We start from the raw sequence: 15,713 nt of genomic DNA, 5'->3' as shown, positions 1-15,713 counted from the left end.
AAATGAAATTAGTAACATAACGAAAACAGAGGATGGAAAAGCATAAAATAAGATGGACAAGAGAGAAGTAAAGGAAGGAAATTAACGGTGTAGAAATAGAACAGAGTGGGAGGAAGGAAACAGGAAAGTGGGAGAATTAAAGAAAGCAACAGGAACTGAGACAAACGGGGAACGGAAGGACAGGGAAATTAAAAAAAAGGAAAAATAGAAACAAGGAAAGTCGAAGGAAAAAAGGAAAAAGAAATGAAAAGAACAAATTGAGCTAAATGAAGGAAAGAGCAAAGAAAGGGAAGGTGAAGAGTAAATCTTTCTCTCCTCGCTCCAGCTTTTTGCCTTCGTTGCTGTCGTTTGGAACATAATTTTCAGGAAGCAGTGAAGTCTGACAGGTGTTTTTCCTGAGATAAATTACCAGGTTACAGCTTCTACGTGACAACGTTCATTTCATCTGTAGATGCATTTTCATTCACCCTTCTTGTTGCTGAATATTTGACCAGGATCACAGTTAGGGAATCATTTGTTTGTGTACTGATGTTAAGAAGAGAGGGCTTCATGTTTGCTTGTTTCAGACACCTGAGAGGACTCTGAAACCTGCAGCCAAAACTTCAATTTCCTGTGAGCATTACAACACTCTTATGCAACTTAGGTGTTACTGCACCATTCTTTGCTCCTTTGTTTTTACCACAGTGTTAAAAGTGTGCAATCAAGTGATGGAGGTTTCTTATGTAACCATATGCACACGTATTTCCAGACAGGCAGACCGTGTGCAGAGCAGGATTATAGTAGTTTCATTTACCCCCAAACCTTCCAGTAACTCCTGCTTTTTTATGGTGCTGATGTTACGGTTTCATTTCTGTTAGACTCCCATTTTACCTAAGTGTCGACACTCACCATGGGCTTGTCATAAAGTATAAAAAAAACCCAGTGAAATGGCTAAATAACAAGGTTGTGATCAGCAGCAGAGACCATTTTTTAGATAATTTTAGGTGATGTCTGCTGGTCTGTAAGTTCACTTTGGTCCAGATTAAAATATCTTAGCATTACTTTTTCACATGTTAAGACCAGTTCCCCCACTGGTGTCCCAGAAAATCCAAAACAACATTGCACTGATAAATATTACAAAACTGGTTAATGATGGTTAAGGGTGTAGGTCTGATTTTGACATTTGTTGGGACATAAAACTGGTCCACTTATTTAAATGAACTTAATGATACCTTGAAGGAAAATATGACCATTAACAGATTTACAATCACAGTGACAAGCCATGGCTACAGAGTACATCATTTTCATAGCTGGAAGATCTGATTATTTTGACAATGACTCTTATTGTAATTAAAACCCATGTTTGCGGAGACCTGTGGCAAACAAAAAGGCACTTTTGTAATCTGTACACTACTGTATGTGAAGGTGTGGTAAACCTTTCAGTATAATATATTAAGACTTTAATCAAAATTTTAATAATCATGTTGACCAAGTCACGACTCTGAGGACTAAAGTTCACCTTTCTCATCATTCCCTCCTCTCTGAACTGCAGCTTTCATTCTGTCACCTAACAACATAACAGTGATTCATGCTAAGGAAACTTAGTGACTTAGTGACTGGTACTATCACCATTATTAATAACACAACTGCAGTTTGAAAATCATTTCTTTGTGACTTAAACTTTTATGTTGGCTCACTCTAAAATAATTCCTGGTTTCTTTTCTGTGCTCCTAAAGTTCTGACTTTTAGCAACATTCGGTGGAACTAGCTAGTGCTAGCTCCTGAACAGAGTGAGTAACCTACTGGTGTGTGATACTGCAAGATTTGGTATCAGTCTGATACCACATAAATAAAAGGCTAGTATCATCATGAATGTTACGATATTGATACTGATACTTTTTAATATGGCTGTTAAAATGTGCGCGTTAATGTAAAGTTTGTGATCCTTAGCGTAGGTTATGATTATATTTGGTGGCAGCCATAGCAGACTGCCACTTGCTAGAGTCAGTGAATTCTGGGTTTCATGTATGCACAGGGTTATAGGTTCCTAGTAGGGGTTCATATATAGAGTTTTGCATTTCCATTTGCAAACCTATATAAGACCATGGGTACGAACAATCGCTAGGATCCTCGACATTGGCTTAGAGACCTCACAGATTCTGCAGATCTGTTTTTAATTCCAGACTTTTTGTAATAAACCTTTCACCATTCATCAGGTTGGTGTCCAGAGACCTTTTTGTTTCCAAGATATTTTTCCACATCACCTGTCTATAAAAGATATATCAATTGCATTGAAGTTCATTTTTATACATTTTTAATGCATGGTGTTGCCTCACCAGTACAAATATTATGCTTGATTATTCCTGTATGGCCTTGGTCCTCCGGGTCTTTACTGAACACAGCAGAGTATTACTGGAGCAGCAATTTGAGAGACTGTAGACTGTATTTATCTGTACAAGCGAGCTGCATCATATGCAGGAGAGGTTGAACAACATGTCCTTTCAACTGGTATGATGTAAGCGAATGAGCCAAATGACACTCGCCAAGGTGTTCATCTGAGTGCATTTCAATGTCATTGCTGAAAGGATTTAGGACTCGAACAACAGTTTGTGCTTCACTGACAGGTGTCAAATTGGGGCTGATACAATAGCTGATGTCTGCCCCCAACAGCAGCTAATGCAGCTTTCCCTGGTGGTTTGATCCAGAATGGACTGGATTTTCAGGAGACTGAAAATTGATGCTGGCCCTGGCTCCATTCCTACTGGGCTAGGGCTGTGCTTGGGTCTGCTAGTGTCATTGTCATAGTGACCATACCTGGATTGCTGGTATGATTACAGAGGGTGACACGAGTTTGTTAACAGTGATCTTAGTGAACCATAGCTACTGTCAGCTGTTTCTTGTGCAGCAAAAACAGGCTGGATTGACTTCTTAAAATAATCAAAGATTTATTGAAGATTTGCAATCAAGCTTGTACAAGGACCACGTCTGTTTGGTACAAAGTCTTAGAAGTCGTAGAAGTGGGTGGTTTCTTAAAAGCGTAGACACATTTTATACTGCAGATACTGTAGTTTTGAATATTCATGCGCGTGAGTACAAATGATTGGCTAAACTGTTGGGGAGGAGCTGTGGCTTCGACCTGGCCATCCCTTGTTGGTGGTCAGTTTTTAACCACCTCTTCTTACGGAGATTCTAGCTAGCAACAGCATCTTCAGAACTTTTCCTTTCATTTTCAAACTTCATGAGCGTGATTTACTTCTTAACTTAAGTGGGATCTACCTGGCTGTGCCTGGCTCTGGCCTCTCTACTGCAATTAAATTTGGAGCAGTCCACTTGTTCCTAACCCCCTTTCAGCAGTAAAGCATGTGTGTGTATTCATCAAAGCAGCTTCCTTCTTTATAAGCCTGACATTCTTTAAGGGGCCCTATTGCTTGGGGTGGCATGGCTCTGTTGGTAGAGTGGTCATCCTGCAGCCCAAGGGTTGCCAGTTTGATCCCCAGTTCATGTCAAGGTCTCTCTAAGCAAGACACCAAACCCCTAATTGCTCCTGATGGGTTGTGGTTGAGTGCTTTGCATGGCAGCTTCCGCCATCACTGTGTAAATGTGTGTGTGTGAATGAATAATGGATATATAGTGTAAAGCACTTTGGGTACTTTGATAAAGCTCTATAAAAATCTAATCCGTTTTTTTAAAATCACATAAATGCATGTTTGAGTTTTCCAATGTGTATCTTTTTAGCTGAAAGAAGGGTCTGTTCCTAAAATCAAGGACTGTGTTTCCGATCCTGAGCCACAAGCTGTAAGTAAAACCGAATAGGTTTTCTGTTTTGTTTTGATAGTGCGTGAGCAACGGTCAAACTAAAGGAATTAACCCACACTTACTTTACCTGATTACTACCAGCAGGTAACACATGTAATGATGACCAGAAAGTTAGCAATCAGCACTGTAGATGGAAATGCTACAAACATAACAACCAGGCTAAAAACATCCAGCTGATTAGCCATGTGAAATAATAGGTGTATATGGAGTAGCTAGAAATACAGCTAACTAATAGTTAGTTGTATAGTTAGTAACTATTGTATAACAGTGCATGAAGGTGTTAGCAAATAGCATCATTACCTTATTTATTGCTTGGCAGCAGATGTTTTTGACCTCTGTTGGCATTGTGCTTACACTACACCTATTAACAGCGGCATGTACACATATATAAGGCGAGTGAAGGACGGCAAACAATTTATATCAGACTTTAGCTGGTCAGCAGAGTATTTACCAAACAGATACGTCCTGCTGCATTCCTTTCCGCAGGTTGCTGAGTTGCTGCAGGTTACTGAGTTGCTGCAGGTTGCTGAGTTGCTGCGGGTTGCTGAGTTGTTCACAATTATTTTCAGGGTCTGGTTTGGGCTTGAACATGTACTGCTCTATATTTTGTGTTGACATTGTTTCCTGAGTATTTAAAGTAAATAAAGAGGTTTGTGAAAAATGCTGGATTGATTCCTGCCCTTGTGGACTCGCATATTAAAATAAATCAGCCTGAAATGAGCATAATAGGGCCACTTTTAAAAATGATATCAGCTCAATGTAACATGAAGCTAAGAGCTTCAGACTTCTTCAGTTTAGAGGCTCACACTCAAAATCGTACATTTGGAATATTAAGGCCATTAACTTAGATTATAATGGTGGTTAAAGCAAAAACTCATGCTACATAATCAAAATTATCCTCCCTACTTATTCAGAAAGCTAAGGAAACCCATCAGAGGTCAGCTGCAATGCCGTTCATGCCCTTTCACAACAGCTAGCAATGAGCAGAGCGTCCTGAAGGTTCTCTGCACCCATCTCATGGATGTTTAATTGCAAAGTTTAGTCCAAACCAGTAACAAAGCAATGGAATAGTTTCCCCTTCTATGGCATTTTGGTCATAGCTGAGAAACGCCACTAGTACAAGACAAGTAATGTCTGCACTATATACAGAACATCCAGACTTTCACCTGTTTTGCAGACTTGAGCATTCACATGTGTTTGGAAGAATGGCTGAGTGGATTTTTTGCCCAAAACCTCTCAGAGTTTCTCTTTTACTAAATCATAGTCTCTCCGGGTTGCAGGACGTAGACTATCTCAATACAGGAATGCAGCATCAGCTAGATGAGCAAGACGTCACTGTAGACAAATCTGCATCAGGTGCAATCGTTGCCTGCACTGTTACAGTTCCATCTCCTTTAAAAGCAGGTGGCAGGTTAATTGTAAGGGTGCCAGAGAAAGTTTATAGAGCTAACAAGGCAGGACTGTCCCAAGTAACATCTGCTCACCTCTGCTGTGAGTAGGACAGGTCTCCAGCTCAGGCAAAGCTTCACTTTCATGAGCTGACATGATGAAAAAAAAAATATATCACAGATTATTAATAATAATAATAATAATTATAACAACAACTAGTATATAATAATATTCCAAAGAAATTGCAGCAGAACTCAAGGGTAGAACTAGATAAGGCTAGAACTAGAATTAACAAGAAGCTTTATCAAAAGGAAAGTTTAATCTGGAACTCAGAGATCTTAAGATCGAATGGAGCTTGGTACATACGAGCTTTAAATGTGAGAAGAATTTTAAATTTAATTCTGAATTTAACAGGAAGCTGTAAAAGTCTCTAGAAAAATAGATAATGTCCAAGCAGAAAATCTATTCACATCCATTGAGATTTTAGAGGTGGCCAGTGCCACCCCGATTACCCCTCTAGCTCCACTCCTGGGATTTATGTGTAATAGCCTCTAAAATGTGTTAACTACTCTCTGTTTAAAATATACATTTAGCTGTGAGTCTTCCTGCATTTAGGACAACAGAAGTTGGGGGAGTGAAGTGTGCAGATAGTAATTGTATAGATAAGTTGTTTTGCTTCAGTGCACAATGACATTGGTTCTATAAGTCTGGAAGTCAACTATAAGGATGCTGAAGTGAACTGCAGTAATCAACATGCAACCTTATCATCATCCCTGAACTATATAACTGCATTTCACTGATTATTTCATCTTGCAGCAGCAGAAATGTATTGCTGGCATAATGAATAAAATCACCACAATGGAAGTCTGTTGCATCAGCCAGCAGAGATGTGACACAATGGCCAGTTCTGTTTCCAAAACCCAGCATATGGCAGGAAATGCCTCCACACTTCCAAAATACACAGATCACCTATTTCTGTGAATTAAAGTAAACAAAAAAAAGGAGGACAAAAAAAAACTATTTTCATTATCATTACAACTGTTATTATAATGGATCTGATTGCAACACGTTCTGAACAAGCTTTCATCATGTGGTGCACAAAGGCTGGATGTTTTCCTCTGTATGGTAACTGATTATGCAGAGAAAAGCACTTGAAACTAACACTAGTCCTCTACATGAGCCTGGGCATGAATCATGTCACGATGGGACAGAGAGTGCTTACATAGGAGCTGTTCGCTGCATTTATTTAAGACACACTGAACGTCTGCTGGGGCCACCAATCACTGGCTTTCATTATAAATTAAATGAGATGGTGGAGAAGAATATAGATCTTCAGTCTAGAAAGGGAAACATGAGTCGTGTTTCCTTAAATTTGTGTCTTTTCCCTTTGTGAGCTGAGATCCTTTCTTTAGATCACTTATTCACTTACCAGTAATAATTGTAATAATAATAATAATAATATAATTCATTTATCACAATTAAAAAAATTACTCTCTGCATTTGACCCATCTGGGGAACAGTTTGGAAGTCAAAGATTTTGCTCTTAACAGACAAACTGCTTTCCAGGATCTAAAAAATGGAAACATTCTAAACTTTATATCTATCAACTATCGTGGATATCTATATCCACAATATAATTTTGATACTATATCATGATGAATCTGTCATGCTATGCTAGATCCCCGGAGCACCCGAGTGCTATCACTTGTATTATCAACATCTTCTTTGGAACGGTAGTGTGTAACTCTGGGGTAGATTGTCATGGACAGCGATCACCAACACTGGGCCTTGTGAGTCAGTGTCTTACAGGTTTTCAATATGCCATACTGCCGCACACCGGACTCAAATAATGGGTTGTTAAGAGCCTGGTGCAGACCTTGACAACAAGCTGTTGGAGAACTATTTCATTTTAACCAAGTGTATTGCAGCAAAGATACAGTAAAAACCTGCTGAACAGTGGCTCAAGAGGTCTGGAGTTGGTGATCCCTGCTTTAGGTGATCTACACAAGGTTCCCAGACATTTATATCCCATCCAGGAGGTTTACAATCCAGCCACAAAATGTAGTGGCTGTAGTAAATGTAGACAGTAATATCCCATCAGAAGCAGCCAAAGATCAACCAGAAAGTTCTATGTGTGACTGAAAAGAGGAAAAATAATGCTCCTCTATGGCTGGAATAAAGCCAAGAAGATGTTTTTGATGCACGGTGGCGCCAAAAGGCAGCTGAGTTAGAGTTGGTTTTGTAAGGATAGAAGGTAAATAGTAGCAGAAATACCTGAAATGAGGAAAAAGTGTAAATATGTAAATAGTTTCTGTTGTGTGTTTGTTTCAATGCCAATATTTTCATTCCTGAAAGCCAAGACTTGAGAGAAAATGCTTGGTCACTGTTGATCTGTTTGTTATTTCTATAAAGTTCTAGTAGTAATAAATTCTGTTTTCTTGTTCTGGTCGGCCTTCATGCTGCTATATCTATTGATACATTCATTTTACATCATTTTAGCCTCATAATTTGATAACCGAGGCTGTCCTAACAACAGAAAATGCTTGAGGTTTTACATGCAGTTTTAAATTAAAGAAATAAAACAGGTGGACCAAAAAGAGCAACAAAAAATGCCTTAGAATGATAAAGGTTAAGGATTCAGAGGAAAATAACAGCACAATTCAGTTCAAGCAACATTAGCAGAGTAAACTAGACATGCTCTGGATGAATATGGGACTTGTTTTCTAATGGCTGGATGAGGAAAGTTATGCCAATCAATTGAAATGTCACTGTTCTTCTCATCAAGAGTTTCTCCTTCTCATTTTTGTATCTTTGAACCATCTGATCCGTTTATAACTGAATGCCTTTCTAACGCATAATTATCCCATCATTTCCTGTCACATTGATTGGGTCTGACAACCATCTTATGAGCTGCTTCCATGCAGTCGCTGTATTTTAGCTTTACTGTTGAGGTTTTTGATGAGAACTGAACCCCTGTGATGGAAGTTGATGGTATCCATATGGATTAAATAACTTGTTTTATGGTTCCTAGGCATTGTACAACCATCAAAACCTTTCCCTGAGCCTCACTTTATTCATATATTCCTCCACCAACCTACTATCTTCTTCTCTCAGGATCTCAGTGTGTGATGAGGACAAATTCCGCCACAACGAATTCATCGGGGAAACCCGAATCCCCCTCAAGAAGCTGAAGCCCAACCAACTCAAAAACTTCAACAACTGCCTGGAGAAACAGTTACCTGTAAGTCCAATACATCATACATGTTTGTATTTTGGGATTTAATTTCACATGTCAATAAGCTTCTCCAAACACATGCCAGTGGTTTGCACTCCTGATGTGGAAGATCCAGAATTACACTGCATCAGATTCTTTAAACTATAAACCGCGTAGGCAATTTCAAAAGGATATTCAATCTCAGTTCAATGATACTCCACTCCACTTCACTCCCATGCTCTCATAACACATAATCCACTCCCACACCACACTCAGTGGCTCAAAACCCAATGCTCTAATCTGTCGTGTGGTTTAAATTAACTTCTTGTGGATTGTCTGCTCTTGTTTAGCTGCAATATGCCAAAAAATGTTCTCTTTATCATTTAGATTCACATTCTGCTCTCCTGGAAATGATTGAAAACAAGGAATGAATTAGAAACAGCAGAAACAACCCAGCTGTTATCTGTATTCAACACTGTAATAATCGCTTGTGCTGTGAGCCTTCTTCAAGATTTAATGTCTAGTAATGCTGAAGAAAATAGAAATGACAGAAACAGAAAGATGATTTAAAAAATAGAAAGTTGATTGGACTCTAAAATGTTATTCAATATATCAGTGTATCAGCAGCTGCACCTTTCCATCACTCACTGATACACTCATTCTTGTTGCTGAGCAGTCGTTGGTATAAGTCCTTCGCCAAGGCTAAAGAAATCTAAATGCCTTTCATTGAGTTTGCTATCTCACAGCTAATATATGAACCACTTTGGAACCATGAAATTTAACATTTCAAATAAAAATCTGCATCATAACTCTACACCACCCACAAGCTCACATAACTGCATCTTTGGTTCCCTTCCAATGATTTCCTGATCTATTTCAAGTTGAGAAACAAATGTAAGTCACTTTTTATTTGTGGCTGTCTCGTTACGTTGACCCTTTCTGTAAAACAAAACAAGAAAACAAGCCAGAAATTAAGGCAGACACTTTTAATGGGTCACTTAGTTTTGTGATGCACACTATGCTAAACTGGAAGTGTCTTGCCGTGTGGTATAGTATATTTAAGATTATAATAACTTCATTAGAGCGTGGTGTAGTGCAGCTTAGTAAAGGACCCAAAACCAATAGAACAAAATCATGTATGACAAAGTGAGGCTTGATATAAAGAGGCCACTTGTTCTGATCCACCTGTTCAACTTCTTGTTAACACAAATATCTAATCAGCCAATCACGTGGCAGCAACTCAGTTCATCTAGTCATGTAGACATGTGGTGAAGACGACTTGCTGAAGTTCAAACTGAGTATCAGAATGAGGAAGGGCATGATTGTTGGTCTGAGTATTTACTAGGATTTCCACACACAACCATCTCTAGGGTTTACAGAGAATGGTCTGAAGAAAAGGAAATATCCAGTGAGCAGCAGTTGTTTGGACCAGAATGTCTGGTTGATGTCAAAGGTCAGAGGAGAATGGGCAGACTGGTTGGAGATGATAGAAAGGAAACTGGAAGTCAGATAAGCACTGGTTCCAACCAAGGTCTGCAGAACAGCATCTCTGAGCACACAACGCATCCAACCCTGAAACAGATGGGCTACAGCAGCAGAAGACCACACCGGGTGCCTCCTGTCGGGTAAGAACAGGAAACTGAGGCTACAATTCACACAGACTCACCAACACTGGACAATAGAAGATGGAGAAACGTTGCTGATCTGATGAGTCTCCATTTTAGCACCACATTCAGATGTTAGGCTCAGAATTAGGTGGAAACAACATGAGAACATGGATCCATCCTGCCTTGGATGAACTTTTCAGGCTGCTGCTGGTGTAATGGTGTGGGGGATATTTTTTTTTGGCCCACTTAGGGCTCCTTAGTACCAACATGGCCTGGTTTAACCACCACAGCCTACCTGAGTATTGTTGCTGACCACGTCCATCCCTTTATGACCACAGTGTAACATCTTCTGATGCTACTTCCAGCAGATTAATGCACCATTAATTCAAATCTCTGAGGAATGTTTTCAACTTTGTTGAATCTATGCCATGAAGAATTAAAACAGTTCTGATTGAAAAAGATTTCAACCCTGTAATAGCAAGGTAGACCTGATAAAGTGGCCAATGAATGTAGTAAAAATGGAAACTACAGGCACGTTGTCATGGATTAAAATCATTTACACCAGCAGTCAAATTTGTCTTCAACCTCTGCAGACCTGTATGACATCAGTTGCAGTTTTCCATGAACTGTTTGCTATTTTCTCCCCAACAAAGACTAAATACATTTTCTCCATTTTTAGTGTGCATGCATTTTAGATCTTCTTGTGTCTTATAGGAAAAAAAACTAAAAAGTAAAAAAGTTTTTTTTTTTTTCTTTTGGGTCAATTTCCGCACCCTTTCTGGCATTTCTTTATACAGTTTAGCTTTGTTCGACCACTGTGTCATGTTTCTGACCTTATTAATGACTGAGACTCAGTTTGTCCATTTTGCTGCAGAAATGCTTAAAGGCAGAGTTAAGCTGTGACTGCTACAGCAAGAGGAAGAGCTCAAGGCAGGTAACGATGTGCTCTGCTCGTTCTTGGATAAGGAGTTCTGTCTGAGCACAGGATGTTGTTTTGTCGGCTCGGGTGAATTGAACTCCAACCATTTAATCATCTCACCCTGCAGCTTGCAGTGCCTGTCTTACTGATGGCTTTGACCTGGCTCTGAAAAAATTTGACTGACTTCTTCAGCTGGTAAACAAGTCAGTTTATAAGCCTGTACAACAAACCTGTTACATTTATGTCACCAAACGTCCGATCAGTTTAAACCAAAATCATTTCTTCAAATTGATTTATTTTTCCAGACGTGAATCAAATAACTCTTTAAAAATACTGGTACATATAGAGCTTGTAAAGTATGCACATGTTCACATCACCACCATAAATATGTAAAATTGCTGCAGGTTTGTCGGCTGCATCCATGATGAGAATCTCTTCCACCACATCCCAAAGCTGCTCTACTGGACTGAGATCTGGTGACTGTGGAGGCCGTTGGAGTCCAGTGAACTCATTGTCATGTCCTAGAAAGCAGCTGGAGATGATCTGAGCTTTGTGACATGGTGCATTATCCTGCTGGAAGTAGCATCAGAAGATGCTACACTGTGGTCATAAAGGGATGGACATGGTCAGCAACAATACTCAGGTAGGCTGTGGTGGTTAAACCAGGCCATGTTGGTACTAAAGGGCCCAAAATGGGCCAAGAAAATATCCCCCACACCATTACACCAGCAGCAGCCTGAATCATTGATCCAAGGCAGGATGGATCCATGTTCTCATGATGTTTCCACCAAATTCTGAGCCTAGCATCTGAATGTGGAGCTGAAATGGAGACTCATCACACCAGCTACGTTTCTCCATCTTCTATTGTCCAGGTTTGGTGAGTCTGTGTGAATTGTAGCCTCAGTTTCCTGTTCTTAGCTGACAGGAGGCACCCGGTGTGGTCTTCTGCTGCTGTAGCCCATCTGCTTCAAGGTTGGACGTGTTGTGTGTTCAGAGATGCTGTTCTGCAGACCCTGGGTGGAACCATGGTCTGTGTTTTCCAGATCAGTGGGTCCCAACCTATTTTCTTTATAAACCCCCTTAATGCAAGTACCAGGAAGCCAGTTTCTGAAAATCTCAGACCAGCTCGTCTGGCACTATGCTTATAGTCACACATTTCCTTTTCACTTAGCTCACTCGAACAATTTAAGGTCTAACCGTCAGAGTCAGCTGCAAACACTGCTGTCGTTTTGTAAAACAGAAAGCTTGAGCTGCAATGTTTCACATGACATCTCAGCTGAATGGTTTAGCAATGAGGCTGAGGAAGCCCATTCACTACCAATATATTTTTAACTCCTCATTCAAACTGTTCACTAGTAATAGCAAGTAAGAAACAAGAACATTAGCAGGAAAAAATGTGTGAAATGGGTTTCACAAAGAAGTCCATCAAATAATGCTTTCTGACATGCCCTACGTTTTTTATAGTGTATTTGGTGAAATCAACCGTGTTCATCAGACAGTGAGTGAGACACTAAGATGTAGACTGCCTACAGATCACCACAGATCATGTACATATCATTGCATAGTGTAGACCAGAGGTTCCCAACCTATTTGAAACCAAGCTTGGTTTTACTTTCACTAGCTGCTTCTCACCATAAATGATGCAGTCTGGATGACTCCTTTTCTTTGATAAAACCAAGGTTAATTACCAACATATAGGTTATTGATATATTATATTATATATATAATATATATATATATATATATATATATATATATATATATATATATATATATATATATATATATATATATATACAATATATATTTATACTGGTTATTGACTTCAGGAAGTCCAGCCCACAACCACGTCCAGTGACCATCAGGGACGACAAGGTGGAGATTGTAGACAGCTACAGGTACCTCGGGTTGTGGCTGGATAACAAGCTGGACTGGACATGCTGTACAGATCACCTGTACAAGAAGGGCCAAAGCCGTCTGTACTTCCTGTGAAGACTGGGATCTTTTAACATCTGCAGGAAACTCCTGTGGATGTTCTATCAGTCTGTGGTGGCTAGTACGCTTTTTTATGCTGTTGTCTGCTGGGGGAGTAACATGACAAAAAGGTGTGCTAACAGGCTGGAAAAACTCATCAGGCGGGCGGGCTCTGTGGTTGGCATGAAGCTGGACTCCCTGGTGACAGTGGCAGAGAGGAAAACACTAAAAAAACTACTGGCTATTGTGAATGATGCCAGTCACCCTCAGCACACTGTCATCAGTGCACAGAGAAGCCTGACCAGTAACAGGCTGCTCCTCCCCAAGAGTAGGACCAACCGGCTCAGAGACTCCTTTGTCCCCCGAGCCATCAAACTGTACAACTCTGCATTAGGCAGGAGGGGGAGAAGGAGGGGGGAGAGGGAGGTGTGCAGTCCGCCTGATACAACACATGCACAATAACCCATACAAACAGTTGCAATAACTTATACGTGCAATAGTGAACTGGGAATCTGTACCACCTCTACTGTGTGCAATGCTTGTTTATATTATTTTATTTAACTTATCTTATTATTATTTATTGCATTCTATTTATACTTTTCTTGCACCTTATTGCCTCTCTTTTACTTTATACCTGTATATATTATATCTTGTGCTTATCCTGCTTTACTGTTGGTGTTGTATTGCTGCTGGTACCCAAATTTCCCTGAGGACTCTCCAAAGGGATTAATAAAGTATTTCTATTCTATTCTATTCTATAGCCTTATTATATTTATTTATTTTTTAAAATAAGGACAAATCCTCTGGACCGTGGCTTTTCTCAGACATGTCTCACTAATGAATGGTGCAACATTAGAGTTTTCTTGCTACTGAAACACTGATTTCATGTGAATGAAATACCCAAATGATAAAAAACGTTAAGTAAATACACCTCAACTCACCTCTGTGTGGACTTGGCCTTCATTTAAATCACACTGGCTCTGAACAGTCACTCTGAACAGCCCTGTGTTCTTTGGTTGACCCCTTGGGGTCCAGGTACCATAGGTTGGGAACCACTGGCGTAGACATTGAACTTTGACTTGATCATGAAGGGAGACTGCATCTCTTCATGCCTGTCAGGGATTTGGGTTGGTTTCAGGGTTTCAGAACCAGGACTTCTCATCATCACCGTCATCATCGTCATCATCATCATCATCATCATTTCAAACTGTTTTCTTGAGCAGGGTGCTCTTGACAACAGACATTTCACTGACATAACTGACATAAAGCCAGAGATGGAATAAAAAAAACTTCTAATGCAAAATTGATTGGAAATTAAACTACGTGAGAAAAGAAGAAACCAACATAAATACAATATCACCCTTTTTCTGACAAGCCTGTTATCAAGCTGCTGCCTATTTACACTCCTGTCATACTGAGTGCTGCATTTATGGCCACCTGGTTTTTTAAAACATGTGGCTCTGGTAAACGTTGCATGCCTTAGCCTTATGCTTCCAAATTTCCTTCCCTTTATCTTTATTATTAATTTTTGGGGCTTGCATCCCATTAGAATTGTTGGCTGTAATAAACATTGTGGCATCCCAGGAGGATGACATACTCCAGCTAAGCATCAGAGCCTTAGGTTATTTTACCTGTTTCAACCCCCTCATTTATCAGGGGTACCCTTCCTTTCCTCTCACTTTTTGAGTTATGTGAGGATATGCTAGTTCCCAGAACGACTCAGCCTCTTCTCTTGCTCTGATAGGTGTTAAAATATGTATTTTGGCCCAGCTTCCTGCTGCACCCATACCCTGAACTATGCGCTTCTGTTTCTCTGTTTTTTAAAGTACTGTCAATAAAATGTGAGCCAGTCAACAAAAAAAAAAAAAAAAGAAACTCCTGTTTATGGTGGAATAATAACAGACCCTTGTGCTGGTTATACTTCTGTTTCCCTGGTAACCTCTGAGAGACCATATGGTTGCAGGAACCAGTCAATAAACCTGGCATATCATTTTGTTGGGTGCATGTGTGCTGTTTTGTTACCATTCTGTAGAGTTCTGAAAACACTGAAGCTATCACAGAAGGAGACATACTGTATATTTCACTGCACTGTTCAGCACTGCAGCTACTTTCATTCAGAATTATGTTGAAATGGTCACATCGTAGATGTCCTCTTATGTTGTGCATTAAATTCAAGTAATGGACATCCTCTAGCTGACTGTAGTAGAGTTCCCCTCCAGGCCATGGTAGAAGTTACAGGGAAATGTTAAGTAAACAGTTGTGCACTGCAGCGGGTTTGCTTATGTAGAGTGATTTTATGTTTGAGTAGATTATTTGGAAAGTGGATGAGGGCACTCATTAAAGGAGATGAAACAGAGCACAGACCTTTGTCTATGAAGAGCAGAGGAAAGTCAGATGCTGTAAACTGACTGATTAGGAATGTTAGATGGAAATCAGGAGCTCATTAGGATGCATTTTCTGGTGCATGTTGTTTATTTTTACATAAAAACATCAGTTGTTGGTGAAAAGGTCCTTGTCAGATCTATAAGTGTGAAATATTAAAGGAGACAGTGAAGTGAGGATGTCATTATTTGTGGATTACACAGACCTTGTTTTCATCCAGACAGACAGCCAGATGTTTGTACTTCCTCCCTCGCTTTCAGTCCTTATATTCTTGAATTCCTTTCAGCCTCTTTGTTTAAATTAATGTATTATTTGTGCAAAGCAACTCAGCACATGTGACAGTGGAAAAGTCACATTTGCGCATCAGTACATTTAAAGTAAGAGAAAAATGCTTTAGGAGTTGCAAACTTTTTTTTTTTTGTCTTCCACAAAC

The 15,713-nt window shown here is 39.7% G+C and overlaps 1 protein-coding gene across 1 annotated transcript in view; it reads left to right on the top strand.

Moving 5' to 3' along the window:
• The window catches only part of doc2b (double C2-like domains, beta), a 223,755-nt gene that overhangs the window by 188,805 nt on the left and 19,237 nt on the right, over positions 1–15,713 (top strand). Inside the window, exon 5 of the mRNA XM_042008423.1 lies at positions 8,299–8,425. Within this exon, the coding sequence (XP_041864357.1) occupies positions 8,299–8,425 (127 nt within the window). The remainder of the gene's footprint in view (positions 1–8,298; positions 8,426–15,713) is intronic.

This window comes from Melanotaenia boesemani, chromosome 15 (genome assembly GCF_017639745.1).
Source record: "Melanotaenia boesemani isolate fMelBoe1 chromosome 15, fMelBoe1.pri, whole genome shotgun sequence".
Classification (NCBI taxonomy): Eukaryota; Metazoa; Chordata; class Actinopteri; order Atheriniformes; family Melanotaeniidae; genus Melanotaenia; species Melanotaenia boesemani.
This window is presented reverse-complemented; position numbering and strand designations above follow the sequence as displayed.